This window comes from Eretmochelys imbricata, chromosome 5 (assembly GCF_965152235.1).
Source record: "Eretmochelys imbricata isolate rEreImb1 chromosome 5, rEreImb1.hap1, whole genome shotgun sequence".
Classification (NCBI taxonomy): Eukaryota; Metazoa; Chordata; order Testudines; family Cheloniidae; genus Eretmochelys; species Eretmochelys imbricata.
Window position 1 is genome coordinate 110,274,944 of NC_135576.1, and position 24,821 is coordinate 110,299,764.

Consider the following 24,821-nt stretch of genomic DNA (forward strand, 5'->3'; position numbering starts at 1 on the left):
CCAATGATGGAGATTCCACAACCTCTCTAGGCAATTTATTCCAGTGCTTAACCACGCTGACAGTTAGGAAGGTTTTTCCTAATGTCTAACCTAAACCTCCCTTGCTGCAATTTAAGCCCATTGCTTCTTGTCCTATCCTCAGTGGTTAAGAAGAACAATTTTGCTCCCTCCTCCTTGTAACAACCTTTTATGTACTTGAAAACTGTCATCATGTCCCCCCTTAGTCTTCTCTTTTCCAGACTAAACAAACCCAGTTTTTTCAATTTTCCCTCACAATCATGTTTTTAGACATTTAACCATTTTTGTTGCTCTTCTCTGGACTTTATCCAATTTATCCACATCTTTCCTGAAATGTCGCGCCCAGAACTGGGCACAATACTCCAGCTCAGGCCTAATCAGTGTGGAGTAGAGCGGAAGAATTACTTCTCGTGTCTTGCTTACAACACTCCTGCTAATACAGCCCAGATGTTTGCTTTTTGTGCAACAATGTTACACTGTTGACTCCTGTTTAGCTTGTGGTCCGCTATGACCCCCAGATCTCTTTCCATAGTACTCCTTCCTAGGCAGTCATTTCCCATTTTGTATGTGTGGAACTGATTGTTCCTTCCTAAGTGGAGTACTTTGTATTTGTCCTTATTGAATATCATCATATTTACTTCAGACCATTTCTCCAGTTTGTTCAGATCATTTTGAATTATAAGCTATCCTCCAAAGCACTTGCAACCCCTCCCAGCTTGGTATTGTCCACAAACTTTATAAGTGTACTTTCTATACCATTATCTAAATCATTGTTGAAGATATTGAACAGAACCAGACCCAGAACTGATCCCTGCGGGGCCCCACTCGTTATATCCTTCCAGCATGACTGTGACCCATTGAGCACTACTCTCTGTTGAACTGTTTTCCAACCAGTTATGCATCCACCTTATAGTAGCTCCATCTAGGTTGCATTTCCCTAGTTTGTTTATGAGAAGGTCATGCGAAACAGTATCAAAAGCTTTACTAAAGTCAAGTTATACCATGTCTACGGCTTTCCTGCATCCACAAGGCTTGTTACCCTGTCAAAGAAAGCTATTAGGTTGGTTTGACATGATTTGTTCTTGACAAATCCATGCTGACTGTTACTTATCACTTTATTATCTTCTAGATGTTTGCAAATTGATTGCTTAATTATTTGCTCTGTTATTTTTCCTGGTACTTAAGCTGACTGGTCTGTAATTCCCTTATTTTATTCCCTTATTTTATAGATGGGCACTATATTTGCCCTTTTCCAGTCATCTGGAATCTCTCCCATCTTCCATGACTTTTCAAAGATAATCGCCAATGGCTCAGATATCTCCTCAATCAGCTCCTTGAGTATTCTAGGATGCATTTCATCAGGCCCTGGTGACTTGAAGACACCTAATTTGTCTAAGTAATTTTTAACTTGTTCACTCCCTATTTTAGCCTCTGATCCTACCTCATTTTCACTGGCATTCACTATGTTAGATGTCCAATCATCACCAACCTTCTGGGTGAAAACTAAAACAAAGAAGTTATTAAGCACCTCTGCCATTTGCACATTTTCTGTTATTGTTTTTCCCATCTCATTAAGTAACAGACCTACCCTGTCCTTGGTCTCCCTCTTGCTTCTAATGTATTTGTAGAATGTTTTCTTGTTACCCTTTATGTCTCTAGCTAGTTTGAACTCATTTTGTGCCTTCGCCTTTCTAATTTTGTCCCTACATACTTGTGTTATTTGTTTATATTTATCCTTTGTCATTTGACCTAGTTTCCACTTTTTTTAGGACTCTTTTTTTGATTTTTAGATCATTGACAATCTCCTGGTTAAGCTAGGGTGGTCTCTTGCCATACTTCCTTTCTGTCCTACTTGGTGGGATAGTTTGCTCTTGTGCCCTTAATAATGCCTCTTTGAAAAACTGTCAACTATCTTCAATTGTTTTTCCCCTTGGACTTGCTTCTCATGGGATCTTACCTACCAACTCCCTGAGTTTGCTAAAGTCTGCCTTCTTGAAATCCATTGTCTTTATTTTGATGGTCTCCCTCCTACCCTTCCTCAGAATCATGAACTCTACCAATTCATGATCACTTTCACTCAAGCTGCCTTCCACTTTCAAATTCTCAAACAGTTCCTCCCTATTTGTCAAAATCAAATCTAGAACAGCCTTTCCCCAAGTAGCTTTCTCCACTTTCTGAGATAAAAAATTGTCTCCAGTACATTCCAAGAACTTGTTGGATAATTTGTTCCCTGCTGTGTTATTTTCCCAACAGATGTCTGAGTAGTTGAAATCCCCCATCACCACCAAGTCCTGTGCTTTGGATCATTTTGTTAGTTTAAAAAAAAGCCTCATCCACCTCTTCTTCCTGGTTCGGTGCTCTGTAGTTCACCCCTAGCATGACATCTCCCTTGTTTTTTTAATCCTTTTTATCCTTACCCAGAGACTTTTAGCAAGTCTGTCTCCTATTTCCATCTCAACCTCAGTCCAAGTGTGAACATTTTTAATATATAAGGCAACATCTCCTCCCTTTTTTCCCTGCCTGTCCTTCCTGAGCAAACTGTACCCTTCTATACCAATATTCCAGTCATGCGTATTATCCCACCAAGTCTCCGTGATGCCAGCTATGTCACAGTTGTGTTTATTTACTAGCATTTCAAGTTCTTCCTGCTTATTCCCCTTACCTCTCACATTAGGATACAGACATCTAAGATATTGGTTTGATTCCCCTCCCCCACCCCCACTTCTGTCTTGTCTCTCCCTTGTCCCTGCTCTAACAGCCCATGCTCCCCTCAAATTCCTACTCTTCTCCCAGGTCTCCATGTTTTTGACTTACCTGTGGGCTTTGGTCACCTGCCCCCTTCAAACCTAGTTTAAAGCTCTCCTCACTAGGTTAGCCAGTCTGTAGCCACATATGCTCTTCCCCTTCCTGGATAGGTGGACCCCATCTCTGCTTAGCATAAATAATGCTAAATAATTAAGCCTCTCTTTTTAAAGTCAATGGGGCTTAACTAGATGCTTAAAGTTAAGCGTATGCTTAAGTGCTTTCCTGAGTTGAGCCCCATTACAAGCTTCTTTGACTATATTCCTTTCTTAACATTATGTTCTAGGACTGTTGTAGTGGTACAGGTTATCTTAATTTTTGTTTAAATACCCTGATATTACTGCTTAATGGACAAATGCTAAATGAAATGGTGTGAGAAGAAATACAATTAAAATTAGAAACAATAAATGTATCTTGTAGTTAGACATCTGCAATTAATGCATCACTCCTGTGACATAGGTTTAATACACCTAGGGCAGAACCAGTTGGTTCCCTGGGACAGAACAAATCTGTCCCTGGTAACATTCTTTTGATCTCCTCCAGCTTTTATTTGTTACAGATGTATTAACCTGTCCAACCTATCTCCACAAATCAGAGTTTTTTAAGTCTGCTTAACACCCTTTTCATGATTGCTTTCTAATAGCTGTCTGTAAGTTTTTACAAGACAGAATCTTTCATTCCATCACAGCCTTTTATAAACTCCTTTAAACAGTGTTGTTTGTTTTCCTTCAAATCGTTTTTTTTCCACTGGTACAATGCTCTCTTTAAAGAAAGTTCCTTGAATTACACTAGTTTGGTCTCTTCCATTCTGCAGAGAAAGTGCTGAAAAAGTGCCTATATCGGTATTAATAATTAGTTTTTATGCACTGCTTTTCATCTGTAGATCTCAAAGCACTTGACACAAATGTCATGATTCCCATTTTACAGATGTTAAGCTGAGACACAGAGAGGTTAAGTGGTTTGCCTAAGGTCCAAAGAAAACCCTATGAAGAAACATGGAAGAAAGTTAATGAGGGTAATAGGCACTGAAACTGAATTTAAGTCTAACAATAGTTTGAAGTGTGCTTGTTAATTAACAGAGAATTATGCTTGCTATAATATACAAAGAAGAAGCCAAGTTTTGCAGTGTGCATACCATTGAACTCTATTACACATTATATTGTGGAAAGCGATTTAGCATGACAAAGAACACTTTTGAACTGAAGAAATAATACAAAGATTAGAAGAAGTCTGTGGTTCTAGGTATCCTATTAAAGTAAATGTCTACTGCAGACATCAGTGTAGATTTTGACTCTCTTGGTACTAAAGAATTAAGTACAGGTTGATCAGAAAGCTGTCAATGCTGTAACTGGAGGTCCAGTTATTTTATAAGTCATGTCATTAAAGGCCAATTGATAGATGTTCTGCTTTTGAAAGTTAAGTGTTGTATAGATATTTTACAGGAATGTGTGATAAATATTAAAATTGTGTAGATAATTTCTAGTGTTTAGAAGGAAATTGACAAGTAAAATAAATGACAATAGAAAGCTCATTATATAAAATAAAATTAGCTGAACACAAGTGTTTAACTGTTGTCCTTCTAGTCATGCTTTCCTGTTTATTGCTTGCTTTGCACAGGAAGGAGTTGCGGGAGCTGCAGAATCTTTACAAACAAAACACAGAACATACAGCACAGCAGGCAGAGCTGATTCAGCAGCTTCAGGCTCTCAATATGGATACGCAAAAAGTACTGAGAAATCAGGAAGATGCTCACACAGCTGAAACTATATCATATCAAAAAGTATGCATCTTTTTTCTATCACAAAAGTATACATTAAAACCTACTTGTGAGTACTGCCAATAACTATCAATATGCAGCATCTTGGATAATAGGGTATCCCTGTTTAAAGCACCATGTGGTATTGCCCGCTTGTATTGCTACTTTGTGATGAAAAGGTGGAAGGTGGAGTGGAAGGTTCTTTGGGGCCCAGTTATACCCACTGAAGAGGAATGCCCACTGCTTCTATCAGGACTGCATGCTCTAGCACTAAACATGTAGAATTTAATGATACATGGAAAAAAGTCCTGATGGATTGCAAAGCATAACAGCCAATTTTTACAGTTTGCTTTGCCTATCTTTGTTTCTCTTCCTCTCCCATTCACGGGAAGTGGAGGTTTAAATTTATAATACCTATTGTTAGTTGATTAGTTGGAGAATTCATGTGTAAATTTGATACTCTTGTCAATCTCAAACAATTTTTTTTGCCAAAGTGGCAAAATTTGAAAACTTACTGCAAAAAAATCATCTGCAAAACTATATATATAATATATATTATAATATAATATGATTTCATAGCTTTGGTAAGTACTATGAATGTTGATAGCCACTTAGAGAAATTTCTCTTATAGGCACCATCTTGAATTTAAAGCTTTTTGGCTTTAACATAATGATGTAAACATGGCTTTACGTTACACAAAAGACAGAAGACATGCTTCTTTGTCTTTAATAAATGTAGAAAAGGAAAAAGACCTAAGTATTATACAGAACATTTATATACCTTCTATAGATCCTGGAACGTTTTTATTTTTCAAGGTGACTACTGACCAACACCCTTTTCAGACAACATTAATTGTCTTCAGCTTTTTACCTGTGAAGCTTGTTATAAAATTGTGAAACTCAGAATATTAACAAACTAAACTAGGTGGTGGATATCTAAGGGTATGCTGGGTTGTCTCATATCGAAGTATATCATGGCAATCACAGGTACAGACCATTGCTGTTACTGGAAAAGTGTATTGAACACTACTCATCATGAATAAAAGTTCTTAGTAATATGAATTGCGTACAGGTAAACTTTGGGTGCTCTATATCTCGAGCTCGTGGTTCTTTTCTCTTGGGTCAGCACTGAAGTGGCCTAGAAAAGCTGCAGAGTGTATTATGATAGAAATCACCAGTAGAACACATGAGAAGTTCTGCTTGCATCTGGCAAGACAGGGTGAATGACAGCAACCCTTTGCTTTACTTTTTAGGATGTAGTTACTAGATTTTGCTTTATCCTTCTTCCTCTCTCACCCTCCAAATTGCTTTTCTTCAGCCTTTTCTCTCTCCTGTGCCATTCCTCTGCACCTCTGCCATCACTCCTGACTGGTCTCTCACTGACATCAAGCATCTCATTTGAGTGGTTCCTTTGATGAGACACTCCAAAAATTGGTGCAGCTCTGTCTTCAAGGCAAAAATATTTACACAGTTACAGGTGACAAGGACTTCTTCCACGGCTGTGTCTCAGAGCTGAGGCTAAGTCTATACTAGTAACTTTTCCCGGTATAGTAATGTCTATGTGAGATGGGAGTATGATTTTTTTTTTTTTAAATGAGCTTTCTATACTGGCAAAATCCCTAATGTAGACAAAGTTATACTGGCATAACTGCTTTTCCTGGTGTAGCTTCATTACCTTGGGGAGTTTGTATAAGCTATGCCGAGAAAAGCACTTTTTTGCCAGTATAAGCTGCACCTACACTTGGATGGTTTGCCAGTATACCTATCTATAGCTATACTGGCAAATCTCTTGTAGTGAGACTCATATTATTTTCAAGAGACTGACTGACCCTTCTCAAGCAGTGCCTCTCAGCAGGAGGTAAGAAAAGAAAAAAGAGCAATACAGCGGTGCACAGACAATCCAGGAAGTTTTTGGAAAGGGTAGGGGACAATTTCCTGGTGCAAGTGCTGGAGGAACCAACTAGGGGCAGAGCTCTTCTTGACCTGCTGCTCACAAACCGGGAAGAAATAGTAGGGGAAGCAAAAGTGGATGGGAACCTGGGAGGCAGTGACCATGAGATGGTCGAGTTCAGGATCCTGACTCAAGGAAGAAAGGAGAGCAGCGGAATACGGACCCTGGACTTCAGAAAAGCAGATTTTGAGTCCCTCAGGGAATGGATGGGCAGGATCCCCTGGGAGAATAACATAAGGGGGAAAGGACTCCAGGAGAGCTGGCTGTATTTTAAAGAATCCTTATTGAGGTTACAGGGACAAACCATCCCGATGTGTAGAAAGAATAGTAAATATGGCAGGCGACCATCTTGGCTTAACAGTGATATCCTTGCTGATCTTAAACACAAAAAAGAAGCTTAGAAGAAGTGGAAGATTAGACAAATGACCAGGGAAGAGTATAAAAATATTGCTCGGGGATGCAGGAGTGAAATCAGGAAGGCCAAATCACACCTGGAGTTGCAACTAGCAAGAGATGTTAAGAGTAACAAGAAGGGTTTCTTCAGGTATGTTAGCAACAAGAAGAAAGTCAAGGAAAGTGTGGGCCCCTTAATGAATGAGGGAGGCAACCTAGTGACAGAGGATGTGGAAAAAACTAATGTACTCAATGCTTTTTTTGCCTCTGTCTTCATGAACAAGGTCAGTTCCCAGACTACTGCACTGGGCAGCACAGCATGGGGAGGAGGTCACCAGCCCTCTGTGGAGAAAGAAGTGGTTTAGGACTATTTAGAAAAGCTAGACGAGCATGAGTCCATGGGGCCGGATGCGCTGCATCCGAGAGTGCTAAAGGAATTGACAGATGTGATTGAGGAGCCATTGGCCATTATCTTTGAAAACTCATGGCGATCGGGGGAGGTCCCAGAGGACTGGAAAAAGGCTAATGTAGTGCTCATCTTTTAAAAAAGGGAAGAAGGAGGATCCTGGGAACTACAGGCCAGTCAGCCTCACCTCAGTCCCTGGAAAAATCATGGAGCAGGTTCTCAAAGAATCAATTCTGAAGCACTTAGAGGAGAGGAAAGTGATCAGGAACAGTCAGCATGGATTCACCAAGGGCAAGTCATGCCTGACTAATCTAATTGTCTTCTGTGACTAGATAACTGGCTCTGTGGATGAGGGGAAAGCAGTGGACATGTTGTTCCTTGACTTTAGCAAAGCTTGTGACACGGTCTCCCACAGTATTCTTACCAGCAAGTTAAAGAAGTATGGGCTGGATGAATGGATGATAAGGTGGATAGAAAGTTGGCTAGATTGTCGGGCTCAACAGGTAGTGATCAATGGCTCCATGTCTAGTTGGCAGCTAGTATCAAGTGGAGTGCCCCAAGGGTTGGTCCTCGGTCCGGTTTTGTTCAATATCTTCACAAATGATCTGGAGGATGGGCGTAGATTGCACCCTCAGCAAGTTTGCAGATGACACTAAACTGGGAGGAGAGGTAGATACGCTTGAGGGTAGGGATAGGATACAGAGGGCCCTAGACAAACTAGAGGATTGGGCCAAAAAGAAATCTGATAAGGGTCAACAAGGACAAGTGCAGAGTCCTGCACTTAGGACGGAAGAATTGCATGCACCGCTAGGACTAGGGACCGAATGGCTCGGCAGCAGTTCTGCAGAAAAGGACCTAGGGGTTACAGTGGACGAGAAGCTGGATATGAGTCAACAGTGTGCCGTTTTTGCCAAGAAGGCCAATGGCATTTTGGGATGTATAAGTAGGGGCATTGCCAGCAGTTCGAGGGACGTGATCGTTCCCCTCTATTCGACTTTGGTGAGGCCTCATCTGGAGTACTGTGTCCAGTTTTGGGCCCCACACTACAAGAAGGATGTGGAAAAATTGGAAAGAGTCCAGCGGAGGGCAACAAAAATGATTAGGGGACTGGAACACATGACTTATGAGGAGAGGCTGAGGGAACTGGGATTGTTTAATCTGTGGAAGAGAAGAATGAGGCGGAATTTGATAGCTGCTTTCAACTACCTGAAAGAGGGTTCCAAAGAGGGTGGATCTAGACTGTTCTCAATGGAAGTAGATGACAGAAAGAGGAGTAATGGTCTCAAGTTGAAGTGGGGTAGGTTTAGGTTGGATATTAGGACAAACTTTTTCACTAGGAGGGTGGTGAAACACTGGAATGCGTTACCTAGGGAGGTGGTGGAATCTCCTTCCTTAGAAGTTTTTAAGGTCAGGCTTGACAAAGCCCTGGCTGGGATGATTTAGTTGGGGATTGGTCCCGCTTTGAGCAGGGGGTTGGACTAGATGACCTCCTGAGGTCCCTTCCAACCCTGATGTTCTGTGATTCTATGACTGCTGCACTGGCCGATAGGCAGCTTGAGAATACAGAGAACAGAGGTATTGCCCTTTATGGGATCAGTTATTCTTCTTGGCGTGCTTGCTCATGTCGATTCCATTCTAAGTGTGTGTGCACCCACGTGCGCACTCGTCAGAGATTTTTGCCTTTGCACTACCCATAGGGTCGGCTGTGGCGCTTTCTGGAGTGCCGTGCTCCTGCCGCGGTATATCAGGCGCCACCAGCCCTACGCCCTCTCAGTACCTTCTTACCGCCCGTGGTGGTCAGTCGGAGTGCCTTTCTTGCTTAGCAAGAGCGAGCGGTTTCTCCTTTTGAACTTTGTGTCTTAGAGTCTTTGTACATAGTTTGTATATAGTAGTGTTAAGTAGCTGTTAACTGGTTGTTAAGTGTTAGTGAGTAGTTAGGGTCCCAGCAGGACTTTTCCCCAGGCAGGGAATGCCCCGCTCTCCTGGGTTTAAGCCCTGCTCAGATTGCAACAGGCCTATGCCTGTGAGTGACCCCCATAACAGCTGCCTTAAGTGCTTGGGGGAGTCGCACGTTAATGAGCAGTCCCGGAGCTGCAAAAACTTTTGGCCCAAAAAGAGCAGGACATCTGCCTCAGGGATCTCCTGACGGAGTCTGCTTCCGCCCGGCTTCCGAGCCATCCAGGCAGGTTGCATCAAGTGCCTTGGCCTCCGTGCGCACCAGCACCTGGCTCCTCCCAGCACTGTTCACCATCACTAGTGCTGAAGAAGAACGCCAAGAAGCACTCCCCAGCACCGAGCAAGAAGGCACACGGGGCATCTACCAAGGGACCTGGGCCTGCCTGCCAGGCTACTCCAGAGCCATGTGATTGTGCCTCCCCGATTGGGGCTCCCAGCTCCCTTAAAGGTCTGTCACTGACTCCTGGGAGTGGTATGGGACCCACACCCCTGCCTGTACTGTTGTCATCCCAGGCTTCTCAGGAGCAGAGAGTACAGGTCTCCACCTGCTCCAATGTTGACCCTGGTGCTGCAGGACCCGGCTAAGGCTCCCCAAGAGGGCAAGCCTGCCATTAGGACCCCTCGGGACAGGGGAACACCATAGGTCGCCGGACAGAAGACAACGATCTTCTCCGCCACATCGAGGATCCTGGAGCAGCTCCAAGGTGCATTGTTGGTCGGCCAAGCTGTTGCCTTGGTGCTACTCACCAGCATGGGGTCGACACCACCTGTACTGTTCCTGGCGCTGCTCATTTTCTCACCGGTTGTCCTCCAGGCCAGTTCAGCCCATCGCCTAGATCCCATCAGCATGATGGTACACCGGAGGCCTCTCCCTTGTCTGCGGCACCACACTGGCAGCATGGCGAGTGGCCAACGCAGTGGCCGTATTGGAGCATGTGGGGTGTACCAGTTGTGATTATGCCCCCTTTGCAGCACTCCTTGATGGCCGTGTCAGAGCATTGGTCGGCAGTCCCACCAGCATTGGGCCCGATACCGGAAGCCCATTCCAAGGTCAGGGAATGCAACCTGTGCCTACTGTGATGTTGCACTCTATATGATTTTATGAAAATATGCTAATGAGTGTGAATATAATGTAACTGGAATATGCTTCATGCAAAAGGTCTCTTGTAAAGTATCATTACAAAGCTTAGCATGGTGTCAAGTATCAGGGGGTAGCTGTGTTAGTCTGTATCCACAAAAACAACAAGGAGTCCGGTGGCACCTTAAAGACTAGCAGATTTATTTGGGCATAAGCTTTTGTGGGTAAAAAAACCACTTCTTCAGATGTGTGGAGTGAAAATTACAGATGCAGACTTTATATAATGACACATGGAGAGAAGGGAGTTACCTCACAAGTGGAGAACCAGTGTTGACAGGGCCAATTCGATCAGGGTGGATGTAGTCCACTCCCAATAATAGAATTGGATGGCTCATTGCAAAAGCAGCTTTGCCTCTCCTGGAATTGATACCTCCTCATCTGTTATTGGGAGTGGACTGCTATGAGGTGGTAAAGGTGCTCCTGTCAGTGATCGTGACAGCGCATGCAACGAGGACACAAGCGTCATCAGCTGCCTTCCTGGGCCAGGTGCCGATCCAAGAAATCTGTTGGGCTGTTGCCTGGTCGTCCGTCCACATATTCGCATCGCATTATGCGCTGACTCTACAGGGTTGAGACAATGCTGGCTTCGGCAGAACTGTGCTGCAAGCCGAAAGCAAGACTGTGAACTCTGAACCCACCTCCATTGATACTGTGTGTGAGTCACCTTGAATGAAATTGACATGAGCAAGCAGTTGAAGAAAAAATGGTTTCCTACCTTTCATAACTGTTGTTCTTCGAGATGTGTTGTTCATATCCATTGCAGTACCCGCCCTCCTACCTCTCTGTTGGAGTTGTCGGCAAGAAGGAACTGAGAGGGCATACGGCTGGCAGTGCCTGATATACCACGGCATGCGCGTGGCACTCAAGGGGACTCCACAGCCAGCCCTATGGATACTACTAAGGTAAAAACCTCCGACGACCGCACGCACCTGGAATGGAGTGGACATGAGCAACACATCTCAAAGAACAACAGTTACAAAAGATGGGTAACTGTTTTTTCTGTTTAGTACTGAATTGATGACCCCTGCTCCTCCTCAACTCATAGGAATCCCTTAAGTGAGCTACCCCAGAGGTTTTTTTAAATGAATATTCTTGGAACATTAAGGAGTGAGGCTGGCATCTTAACCCAGTTAAACACAGACTATCCCAACTGACCACTAACTGGCAAGTAAGACACTATTTAAACTGCAGAGAAACACAAAAGCCATTTAAACATCCTCCTGTACCTGGAAATCTCCTCTTTTTGTCTTCTCCTTGCAAGCTAAAATCGTAACAGCCATGCAGTTAAATTATTAGATGGCTCCTATTTTGAGATCTGATCCATCTTTTAGTGTATGTGACAAACTGGGGTGAACATATTTACCTTTTATTTTAGGAAATTGTTCTATTAAATACCTAACTTCAGTATTTCTGTTACTGCCTTTTAACACAAGAGAGACAAAGCTGGTGTAGTCTGTTTAAAAATTCCAAGATTGTACTACTTTGTTTGTAATCGGTGAGAGCAATGGTCTTCGGTCTGAATAAATTAAGACAACACTTAGGATGCCATTGCTATTATTTGGGAAATATTGAAACAGGAGATATTATAATTGTAGCAAAACAGTTGGTAAGAATTTTTTCACAGAAATTTTAGACTGCTGGACATAAGGGATGCTTTACTGGAGCACTTTCTAAAGTCTAATAAATGTCCTGAAATAGGTCGTTCAATGAGCTATGTGAAGCAACCAAAGGTAACTAAGTGTCCTGAAGTTTCTAAGGCAATATGTACTTACCCTCTTTAAGTCCTAACATGTACACTCCTATTGAGGTTACATGAAGCCTTGGTGATCCTAGTAACTTGAAAAAAGATGCAATCCTCTGTACACTCCTTATAGCTCAAAGGCACAGTATTCCAGAAGCACATGCATTGTGTTTGTCTTCCTGGATTAATAATATGCTGGCTGCAAAAGCTAGATAAGGACTTGTCAGCTGTTCTATAGACAAATTCACAGAGGACTATTTTTCTACTTTTCCAAATGGCATTGAGCCTATCAGTGTGTACATCCTATGATATATTGTCCCTTACAGCAAGATCAATGACCTCTGTGTTACTGGTCAGATAGGCGCTGTGTGCTATAGCTTAGGCAGTGTGGTTGGCTGTGGTTTATTTTACTAGTCTACCAGTTGAGAAGAACTGCTCTTTGCACTGGTATTAATGTGCATTAGGAAACAGTTGGTTGTGTCCAAGAAATTACTTGTCTGACAAACCAGACATAATGGATAAGCATAAGTCCATCACAAACCTGTAGTGGATAGGCATAAGTCAATCACAAATTCCGTTTCAGGCCTTGCTGTAGTGAGACTGTGGCAAAGTGAGAAGACGTTTAAAGATCAGTAGTCTATTTTATCAAGATGCACTGACTTGCTGAAATCAGGTTAGGATTTGCAATACCTGTACCTCTTCCCTTGATTCCACACACATTTTTAAGGATGCCATGTCCTGCAAAAACTGCTTCAGATTAGAGGATTTATGAAAAGACATTGATATCTATTTCATATTGTGGCTATAGTTCTAGTTCTCAAAGTAAGGAATATTTTTCTAAAATGTGTTCCATCTGCTTTATTAGTCCCAATTGCTCAGGGAACTTCATTCCTGTGCTGGATTTAATGGGAGTCTATAGATTTGTCCTCACCAATCATTTCAAGGTGGAGAGACTTCAATCAATACTAAGGATAATAAGACAAGAAGAGATTCTGAGCTCCTTAACCGTCTTATCAGAGTTTTCTGAAATTTACAGTTTAAGCCTTTTGTTTTCATAATGCTGAAGTTCCCTTCGGTGCGGTTTTGCTTTTCAGTTTCTTCATTAATCATACTTACTGTACATCTCATAGATGTCAGTGGCATAGAGGAAGCACTGTTTGCCATCAGATGGGGACCAGGTTTGAATTGGATCCTAGTCTCTTAAAGCAGCAGAGACTGGGAGCACTGTACATGGTGGTACACATTCCTTCTTGAGAAGAGAGTGTGTTGTTCAACAGCTATACCTGTGGTATGGTCAGAAGCTGTACTGGCTTCAAAGAAAGCATAGTGCCATTCTCCCTTTATAATGGATTGATACAAGTTTATATTCCATATATAAGAAAGGAAGTATGGAATAATGCCTAATCTGTTTTGGGATAAATCTTTAGTTCAGGTGGTTTGGCCCATTTTATGCCCAAAGTACCCTATGTCCGTCATTCTGTTGCCCTGTTGAGTTTGTGGAGATTTGTAGCCTCCTTCAAGCCTAAAAACAAGTAACCAGGCTGTTACAGATTGGCTCTGAGTTCAGTTTCTCTGCTTGAGCCTCCCAATGTGATTGTCCAAGCTAACCATTATGAAACCCAGTTAACGTAGGTTTTAAACAAGAGTATTTTACTGGAAATTTTACAGAAATAGAGAGAAATTCAACAACTGTAAATTAAGAATAAAAATAAACACACCTAGTTGGACATTACAGAGCACATTGTTAGACTAAATGTAGTTACAAAATCTTGCAGTTTGATTTGCCTGACATTGTTTGTTAGTTTGTTTGTTTTGTATAACTGTTTTGACTAACGGTTCTTGATCTCGGCAGAAGTACGTGGATTTTAATCAGAATATCCATTTACAAATTTCAAATGCACGTTTGCTCCCTTTAGGAACTGATAGCCCTCTTTCATTCCCTCTTTCACATATGTAATAATCAGCCAACCTTAACAATTCTCCAAATATAGTAACATTAATTGGGTTGTCCCTCCCATCTGAGTTTGCAAGATTAATAGCAACTGTTGATGTTTACTTCCCCTGTACCAAAAGTAAAAAATTCAGTTACAAACTCTCAAGAATATTGCAGCATTATACAGGATCGTAGGTTAAATACAAAAAAGTTCTGTAACCAGGCACAGCTAGCTATCTTAAGGTACGACCACCAGTGAGTCTCAGAGCTGGGTCAACTGACTCAGGCTTTGGGGCTTATGTTATGGGGCTAAAAGTAGCCAAGTAGACGTTTTGGGCTCAGCCCGAGCCTGAACATCTATGCTGCTATTTTTAGCTCTGTAATGCAAGCCCGACTCTGAGATTTGCTGTTGTGGGTCTGTTTTTGCAGTGTACATGTACCCTCAGAGAGCTTTTGAAAACAGGAGGTGCAGGTTAAGTTGCAGCACTCATTGTTCTGACCCTAGATTTCAGGACCTCCTTATATTCTTCATGCTTGAAAAGATCCTAGGCTACAATTTTCAACATGTGTCTTATTTTAGTAAGTGGCTTGATTTTGAAAATTGCTGAGTGGGATCTGTTGGGTGCTCAGCATGTTACAAATCTGATCACTCATCCAGGTACCTAAATTTGAATTCAGGAACCTATCTTTCAGCACCCATGTTTGAACATCTTGGTCCTAGTGTATGTGACAGTGGAATGGTATTTTATACCACAGAAAGTTATGCCTGATGGGAAATCTATGATGCTGAGGACACTAAGTGCTGGAGGAGAGAAGTGTGTCTACAAAAAGGGAGAAAAATCACAGGAGCAAGTATATTTAAATATTTCTGTGAGGACAGCTACTTAATTTGATCAGATTCAGAACTATAAGTTGTAGACTTCAGTTACCTTTTTTTAATGCAGTGAGCTCATTGAGTGATAATGCATATGAAAAGGAACACCAGATCCAGTGTGGCATATTACAATATTTTAGAACAGTGGTTCTCAACCCTGGGATACACAGAGGTCTACCAGGGGATACTCAACTCATCTAGATCAACGTGAGGATTGCAGGATGGGCTTAGGGGGTCGCAAGTGCGGGGCTGGTGTTAGGGGATGGCAATCAGGGCAACTGCCCAAGTTCCCATGCCACAGGAGGCTTCAGACAGCTAAGTTACATGCTTCAGCCCCGGGCAGCAGGGCTCAGGCTTCAGACAAGGCTCACAAGTGAAAAACAGGCTCAAGTATCGCACTGAAATGTAAGTACAATATTTATATTCAAATTGATTTATTTTATAATTACATGGTAAAAATAAGAAGGTAAGCAATTTTCAGTAATCGTATGCTGTGATACTTTTGTGTTTTTACATCTAATTTTGTAAGCAAATAGTTTTTAAGTGAGGTTATACTTGTGGTACGCAAGGCAAATCAGACTCCTGAAAGGAATACAGTAGTCTGGAAAGGTTGAGAGCCACTGATCTACACAGCATCAGGTCAGGTATTTCTTGTTCTGACAAGGAATCACCTATTCAACAGCAAGCTTCTTACCCCTTAAGTTGCTTAGCTGGGTGTAGATACATTCATCTATATTTTTTATATAATTCATCATTACTCAGGGAATCTAGATTTCTTGCCCTGAGTAGTGGAAAACCAGAGAAGCATTCAGCATGCTCTTTGAGGAATATCAATCTTAGCTGTTAATGTAGACCAGGGGTCGGCAACCTGTGGCATGCATGCCGATTTTTAGTGGCACTCTGCTGCTAGCCAGGGTCCCAGCCTCCCGCCCCACTAAGCCCGCTGCCTGGATGAGCGGGGCTGGCGGCCGGGGCCCCATGGGCAGCAGACGGAATCCCAGACCAGCAGCGGGCTGAGCTGCTCAGCCCGCTGCTGGTCTGAGGTTCTGGCCACCGGCCCCTGTTAGCTGGGGTCCTGGCCGCCGGCACCGCTCAGCCCGCTGCCAGCCTGGGGTTCCGTCGGGGGGCCCCGTAAATGTAAAATTTATTACTGGCATGCAAAACCTTAAATTAATGAAGACTTGGCACACCACTTCTCAAAGTTTGCCAACCCCTGATGTAGACAAACTTTAATAACTCACAATACAAGCATAACAGAATTAATACGTTACTAATGAGTGCAATACGTTAAGCGTATTCCATAAACAAAATGATAAAAACCCACCACAAAACTACCATTTCATCAAGCTAGGTTGTACAAAACTCTGATATGATCAAGGAACGTTGGAGAGCTATACTGTAGACAGAGAAATATTTGAGTACTCCTGTTTTGTCTACCTTGCGGGAGCCTGTTTCTCAGGACAAACTGTCTTAACTGCAAATGACTGTACCAGATTGACTAGATTCTTCATTCCACCTTCCTATTTGATTTTCTACAAGGAAGGAATATCATCCAAAATGTGTTGTAGAATGATAAGAAACAAAGTAATGTGGGTGAAATACTGGCTCCATTGAAGTGACTTGGGGGTTTGCCATTGACTTCAATGGAATGAAGATTTCACCTTTCTTTATATTGGACATTAATCAACAGGACCAAAATATTCCCTTTAAAATATTTGAGGAAGAAAAGTAGCCAATGACACATGTACTCCTGTTCTTTTTGCGGATACAGACTAACACAGCTGCTACTCTGAAACCTTTGAAAATATAAAAACAGTGAATCTAATTATGTAGTACTATGGTATGGAGGGAAACATTTCTCACCCTAACTGGTTATTAGTTTAGACCCTAGAGCATGAGAATTGACTGTTCCTGTAATTTTCTCCTGGGTAAAGAAATAGTATTTGCCTCAATAACCTCTCATGGAAGTGAGTCCTACATGTTAAATTTATGTTGTATAAAAGTGTATTAATATTTTAAAGTTGTTATTTAAAATTAATCTGATATCCTCTTTTTCTAGTCTTTTAAGAAAAGGTATATAAGAATGTTCAGCTGGCCTTGCCTATATTCATTTTTTTAATATCTCCATCACACCACCTGTTCTTTTATTCTTTTTCTTTCCAGACAGAATGGTCCTAAACTTTTAAATCTTTTCATGTATGAAAAGCCTTTGTTTCAGTGACTCTTAGTATTTTTTGTTGTCCTTTTCTGAACTCCTCCTCTTTCTGCTTCCATTTCTTTGAGGTGACAAAAACTGAGCATGATGATGGATCATCAGTTTCTATGATGATGCCATAATATTTTCTATATTATTTTTACCCCGTCTTAATGTAGTCTAACATCCTCCGCCCTTTTTTAACATTAAGCAGATTGAGCAGATATCTTTACTGAGTACACTAGATCTTTTCCCTGAGAAGTTACTATTAATTTATAATCCATTGATGTGTGGGTAATTATAAATTGTTGTTTTCAGTATGCATTAACTTGCTCTTGTCTGTTGAATTTTATCGACTGTGTTGCTAATTACCTAGTTTTGTTAGGTCCTTCTGGAGTTCCCCAAAGGTCTTCCTTGTCTTAACTGACTTAAAATGATTTTGTCATCAACAAATTCTGTCCACAAATTTGGTAACACCTAAAGAATTTTAAAGTGTTAGAGAGGTATGAATTATCCTAACAAATGCCTTGTTTGTTTGTTTTCATCACATACTCATCTGCATGTTTTAAAATTATATTTCTAGTTATTTTGGAAGACCTACAATATTAGCTTTAGTATGGTACAGTGGAAATTGCTCTTTTTGCACAATAACATGTTTTAAACAACTGTTCAAAAAAACAGCAAAAAACCAATTCTGTAGCAAAATTTGTTAAAATAAATATTAGAAAAGTAGCATTGGAAAATTTGGGAATATTTTAATGTAGCTGAGACAGAGGAGTGTTGACTGGAGATGGCCCTTATTACAAGTTTCATCTGTCTTTGTTTGTAGTTCAGCTACTTCATTCTTCAGTTCCTCATGACTCTTGGATGATGCCATTTGGTCCTACTTATTTATTACAGAGTGCTTTATTTCAAGTTGTTTTATCATTTTAAAAAAAATATCTTTATCTAGAGTTCTTTATCTACAACTCTTTGCTACTTTTAAAGAAAGTATAGCCCTGGAGCAGAATAAAGAGGTTCTCAAGCTGTTGTCTGTGAAGCACTTCCTTTTGGCATGCAGCTGGTCACATGGCAGTTACCCTTTCTCCTTAATTCCAGCTGCTAAATTCCATTACATGCATTCAAAATTACATTAAATATTTCCCTGCAATTATTTTCTCATGTAAGCAATATTAGCATCTCTGCAATTTCCTTATCCTCTTTGGTTGCCCCCTTTATACCTTGGTAATCTAACAGATACACTGGATGAATTCCTTGTTCCATTGACGTGAATAGTAATGCTCCCATGGACTTCAGTGGAGCCAGGGTTTCACCCATTGATTCTCCCTTGAGCTTCCTACTTCTGATGGACATAAATATTTTCTTATTTGGCTCTTTCTTCCTTACATTTCCTCCTTAGTTCTCTTAAACTTCATTTTACATTTTGCCTGTTTATCCATTTTTCTGTTCCGCTTTATTGTCCTCTGCAGTCATACTACCTTCTTTGATCCTGTGTGATCTCAAATATTAAGTTGTCCCCTCACTGCAATGTGGCTGAAAAGGTACATCCTCAAAACAAAACAAAATAATCCCTTTAGAAATATTAAGAAAGCACTCAGTCCACCTACTAGTGTCCATGCCAATCAATGAAAAGGTGGATGAGCTGCTGTAAGTCATTCCAGTTGGCATGGTAGGCTGGACAAATGAGCTTTCCTTTATGCAGACATAATTTTCTTTCTGAAATTTCCTAGTAGTAAATAAATTACTGTCTAAATTCCATGCTATGAACTAATAAGTGGGTGGTGCAGAAAAACGTTTGCAGAGAACAGAGACGTGGAAAATGGATGAATTCTGAGGTTGTATGTTTTTCATATGGATTTTCAGCAGATTGTGCTGTTTTCTCTAGCTTAATTAAATAATTTTTTAGCAGAATTGGTTACAAAGATAGCCTTCAGAATGTAAACAGATATGTTGTTTGTCGCTTAGGGCCTGATCCTGACAGTTGCTGAGCACAACCACCAACAATTAACTTCAGTAGGAGTGGTGGGTGCTCAATACTTCTGCCAGTCAGGAAAAAGAAAACGGTGTTGTTCTCATTTTAATAGGATGCAACCTTTAAAAATTATAATTATGACCACGTAAGTGCTTCTAATAATAAAAATAGCAGATTGGCATACCAGTATGATCCAGCTAATCAGCTTATCCAGTTATGGCTGGAGATAAGTGTTGTATCCCAGTATTCTATTCATTTGGAAGGACATTGCATAGGAATGCAAGTCTTTATAAAGATGAAGTCTTTATTTTTCTATCAGATATTCATGCGATTAGAAAAATAATTGAGAAACTTGCTGCTGTCCATAAATTTGATTAAGATAGTATTTGTATTTCCAAAAAATACATCAGTCTCTATCTAGTAGACACAAACATTTCAATGTAATACTTCAGTTATTTTTAATGACACTTTGTGAGTCTTAAATATATCTGGAATTAGAATATGCTTAGGTAGAGTGGTCTGGTCTGTGATCAGTTTTTTGGGCAGTCAATAAGTAATTACATTTGTCTTGACTAGATTTTGTGTGGTCATGGTTCTGACAAAACAATACGAGTAGGAATAGATTTTATTGTTTCTAATAGAGCTCACAAAGTGCTAGATGTTTTCCAAACATAATAGAAGATCTGATTCCTTCCCCAAAGAGCTGATGCTCTGAAAGGCAAAACCAAACAGACAAAGGGGAAAAGAAAGAGATGCATAAGATATATACAAATGGCAATGCAGTTCATGACAGTGTTAAATAATATAATGTTTTATCACTAAATTATATAAATTTATCTATATGCCAACTAAATAAAGTATTATTTATAGCTGCCAAAAATCTAGACATAATCCATTGATTGGTTTCTTTTAGGTGTCATGGCAGAAATGGGTCTTCTGAGGGGATTTAAATGCAGTGAAGGAAATGGGTTTATGGGTCAGCTCAGAAAGGGCATTAAGCATAGAAGACCAGCGTGGAAGACAAACAGGCAGCCTAGCCTAGAAACTTTGACAGAGCAGAGTGAAATAGGCAAAAGACATAAATAGGGAGGGCCAAGTTATGCAGGCAGTTATATCCTAGTCTGGTGTGTGGACTTTATTCTTATCTTCAAAATTTAAATTTTATCTTCAGGTAAAACAGGAGTTTTTCTATTTCATGTTTGCTGCCCCAGTTAATAAGCTGACTTCCAGAGGAAATATTTCATTTAGTAATTTTTTCTGCTATTCTTAATCAGTGAACCTTGTTTTTTTGGTTTGTGTGTGTGTGTGTGTGTGCGTGCACATGTGTGCGTGTGCATTTGCTTGGTTTTGTATTTATAGAGCTGTTCAAGAATTAAGATACATACTTTTTTTTAAAGTTTGTGAATACCAATTTCTGCTCACAATCCTCATACAAAGGTATATGGAACTGCTGCGGTTCTAATGTTAGGCCTGTTTGGGCGGAGAAGCAGTTGTTTGAAACACATTACACTGTTGAATTCCTTAGTTACAGAGATAAAGGAAAAAAGGTAAAGGCAGTACATCTGCCAATATGATGAGAGTGAGGGGGTGAAAACAAGTGTGACCAATATTGCAATAAGAATAGTGAAGAAAATCATGATCCTGGTGGCTATATGACTTTGTGAACTAAAAACAGCAATAAATTGAAGTACTTGTTTCAATGATGGCATTTATTAATCCCATGTTACATTTTCTTTAAAAATAGCTTTACAACGAATTGACTATATGTTTTGAAACTCTGAAAGCAAGGGAGATTCAGCTCCAGCAAAGTCATGCTTCTCTTCAGGGTCAGCTACTGGAAAAAGAACAAAAGATAAAGTGGCTGGAAGAACAACTACAGCAGGCCCGAGAGGCCTTACATCCGGTACATCAAGATTCTCATCCCAAACACAGGGAACAGGTGAGGTAAATTGTATTTAATAGATTATAAAGCTTCCACACAGTCAATAGCACAGAGGAACCTAAAGATCCTTCTACTGATAATAATAGAAGGCATATGCAAGCAGACTACCACTCATTTTCTGGAATAAAGCCAGAGGAAATCTGCAATCTACTGGCAGGTTTGTGTGAAATTTCTGTTTTTGTGTCATGAATATTTTCTGGTTGAAAACTGAGAGTTATTTAATTTGCAGATAAGAAGAATGTGAAATTTCTCAATTTTTGTAAGTGAAAATAAGTAACTGTTGAGCCTGGCAATCTCATTGTTTGTGGCTATATTACTAAAAGTCATTAATGAGTCCCAGCTCCAAAGACAATATTAAAAGGAAAAAGACTTCTCTAGAAATCATTAAACCATTTTTTAAAACTAAGTTGTAATATCTATGGGGAGTATTACAGTAGTGCTATTTCATCTTCATCTTTTATTGATAGACCACCTACCTAAAAAACACCACAAGATACATCTGCGGGCTCACCAGAGATTTGGACACACAAAGGATTTCCAAAAGGCCAATGACTGACCAAATTGAGTCAAGGGGCCTCAAGAGAAGTTCTACCTGCAAAATTTTCTTAAAGCCTTGTCTTGTAGGGCTCTGGCTTTGCTTAATTTCACAGAATCAAATGCTCTCCTGTCTTATCCAAAACTTCAAAGCAAAAATATTTTTTTTGGTTTGTTACAAGTACAGAAAACCCAATCTTTTTGCCAATTTTATCAGAGGCATTTTTTATTTGAGTAGAAAAAAAATGCTCATCTAGATTTTGCTGAAGTTTTCCTGTTACCACATTCTCAATAAACTTTCCTGAAAATGTAGACGTTTGAGACTGAGTGGTAATTGCAAGTGTTAAATATTGATTTCTTGAGTATAATCAGATTAGTGTGTTTTTAATAGTTGCTGGTCACTTGTCATATCTGAGGAAAACATAGATAATCTTTCTTCATGGGGTACTCAAATATTCTCCATGACTTTCCCCTACCAGGAAATGTATTGATGCATTTTCCAGATAGTGGCACAGACATGAACTACTGTGGGATTAGTTTAGACTCAGGGAGGAAGCAATGCTGTAATGTTAGCAAGAATATCCACATTCTCATGTGTAAAGGCAAAAACATTTGCTGTCCCTGAGGCTCTGCACACATTAAAACAAATTCTTCCTTGCTTCCATTTGGTACAACCTCAGTCATGTCAGTGGTGTTGGACCTGTGTAAGGGAAGGGAAGGCAGAATTTGGCTGATCATATTTTAATTTGACAGCTCCAAATTTCTAAGTGATAAAAATACATTGTGATCAGTGTCTGTTAATAAGCATGCACCCTCTTCCTCCACAGTCCCCAACTCCCTCTCCTAAGAAAGGACAGACACCTTGCAATGTGGGAGAAAAAACAAATTTACAAATAAAAAATGGGGGATAACTGGCTTGGAAGCAGCACTGCTTAGAAGGATCTGGGAGTTATGATGGATCACAACCTCAACATGAGTCAGCAATGCGATACTGTTGCAAAAAAATCAAATGCAGTTTTAGATTGCATTAACAGAGGCATAGCATGCAAGTCACAGGAGGTGACTTTACTGCTTTACTCGGCACTGGTTAGGCTTCAACTGAAGTACTGTATCCAGTTTTGATCACCATTATATAGAAAGGATGTAGAGAAACTGAAAAAGATCCAGAGACAAGTGACAAAGATGATCAAAGGGATGGAACGCAAGCTATATGAGCAAAGGCTAAAGGGACGGGGTATGTTTAGTTTGGAAAAGGGGAAATTAAGGGGGGACATGATAACAGTCTTCAAATACTTGAAACACTGCCATAAAAAGATGAAGAAAAGTTGTTCTCTCTTCCCACAGAGGGCAGGAAAAGAGGCAATGGGTTCAAACTACAGCATAGCAGATTTAGATTAAATCTCAGGAAAAAACTTCCTAACTGTAAGAACAGTAGAACAATGGAACAGACTGCCTAGGAAGGTTGTGGAAATTCCTTCACTGGAGATTTTCAGAAGGAGGCTGGATAATTATCTGTCTTGGATGGATTAGACACAATAAATCCTGCATCTTGGCAGGCAGTTAGACTAGATGACCAGTGTTCCCTCTAATTTTTACGTCCATATGCAGAATGAATTTTGTTATGTGAACCAATATGAAGGTGATGTGTGGCAGGAGTGGGGCTGAGGGGTTTGGAGTGTGGGAGGGAGCTCAGGGCTGGGGCAGAGGGTTGTGGTGCGGGGGGGGGGGAATGAGGGCTCCAACTCGGGGAGTGGGCTCTGGGGCAGGGCCAGGGATGAGAGGTTTGGGGTGTAGGCTGCCTTGGAGTCATGGTGAGGAGAGAGGACTCCCCCTAGCCCTTTCTTGCTACAGCAGCTAGGGCTGAGGGAGGGGTGCCTCTCCCCAACCATGGCAGCTCCAGTGAGGCTGGGCTGGGCCAGGGGAAGGTGCCTCTATGCATCGTGCTGGGGACATAGCACCACCGCCCCAGCCCCATGTCACATGTGCCTCCACTCCTCGCAATCCCTCCAGCCCAGCAAAGTTCAGGGGAAGGGGCCGCCTGCAGGGCGCCTCCCGGCACAGGCCCCTGACAATACCATGTGCACCTCCAGCTTCACGGGCTGTCGGCTAAGTGTACAACTTTGCCGGGGGTGGGGGGGACTCTGCCTTCTTCCTCCTGCGCCCACAGTTGGGTTTGAGCTGCTCAGCCCCCACAAGAGGGATAAATCCACCCTTGGCTGCATCAGCCACTGGAATTGCACCCCTGGCTGAGCTCTGCACATGGATACACATGCACCACGAGATCAGCCTTCGCCTCCTTGAGCTCACCAGCTGGCTCGCAAGTCTGGGCAAGCTCAGGGGAGGTCTGGCAGGATGTGGGGCAGCGGCTGTGGCAGGCCAGGGGCAGCATGGCACGGGGCTCAGCGGAGTCGTGTGGTGGCGACTCAGGCATCTCCAACTAGCTCGCAGTCGCTCATTTAAACCCACCAGACGAGTTGGCTGCAGCACAATGGGCAGAGGGTGCTGCTGCTTGGCTCGGGGTTTTAATTTCTCTCCACTGCATGTGATCCTCACCCCAGCCACGGCAGATCTGGCTGGGCTGGGCCGGGGAAGGGGTGCCTCTCCCCACTTGTGCCTGCTGCACGGCCGTGCAGCTTAAAGGGAACTTAGTAGATGACCATGATGGCCCCTTCTAACCTATGATTCTGGAATTCTATCTCTTAAACAGTTCTACTTCTCTGTTTATTAAACAACAGAATGAAACAAGACAAAAGCATTCCAAATATTCCTAGAAGCAAACATCTATGGGTTTTGGTTGTTATTCACGGTCATGTAATCATAGTGTCTGTTTCATTATTACAATGTAAATTTTTAACTCTGAAATGTATTCTCTTTGTAAAACATAACTTTAACCTGTGTGAATTGTAAATATTTAAATATATTTACTGAACCAAAGTAATCATCTGACTTGTCTCTTACTTTTTCATACATGTACGGTACTTGAGACATTAAAGATAGTATTAAGAGATGATACTTCCATCGAAACACCATAATTAACAGGCATTTGAATATTTTTATTTATAACTGTGAGGTTTGACAGGTGTGTGCATTCTGTTGAAACTTTTATAACATTCTCCTAAATTCCAATTATGTGGTTCTTTAAGGCAGTCAGAATAGGAAATACTACTACAATGGTCAAAGTAAAGATCATTCAGAAATACCACTTATTACA

At 41.2% G+C, this 24,821-nt stretch overlaps 1 protein-coding gene across 1 annotated transcript in view; it reads left to right on the plus strand.

The window, feature by feature from the left end:
• Nucleotides 1-24,821, plus strand: part of CNTLN (centlein) — a 282,411-nt gene that overhangs the window by 97,016 nt on the left and 160,574 nt on the right. Inside the window, exons 7-8 of the mRNA XM_077817689.1 lie at nucleotides 4,442-4,600; nucleotides 20,879-21,073. Of these exons, the coding sequence (XP_077673815.1) occupies nucleotides 4,442-4,600; nucleotides 20,879-21,073 (354 nt within the window). The remainder of the gene's footprint in view (nucleotides 1-4,441; nucleotides 4,601-20,878; nucleotides 21,074-24,821) is intronic.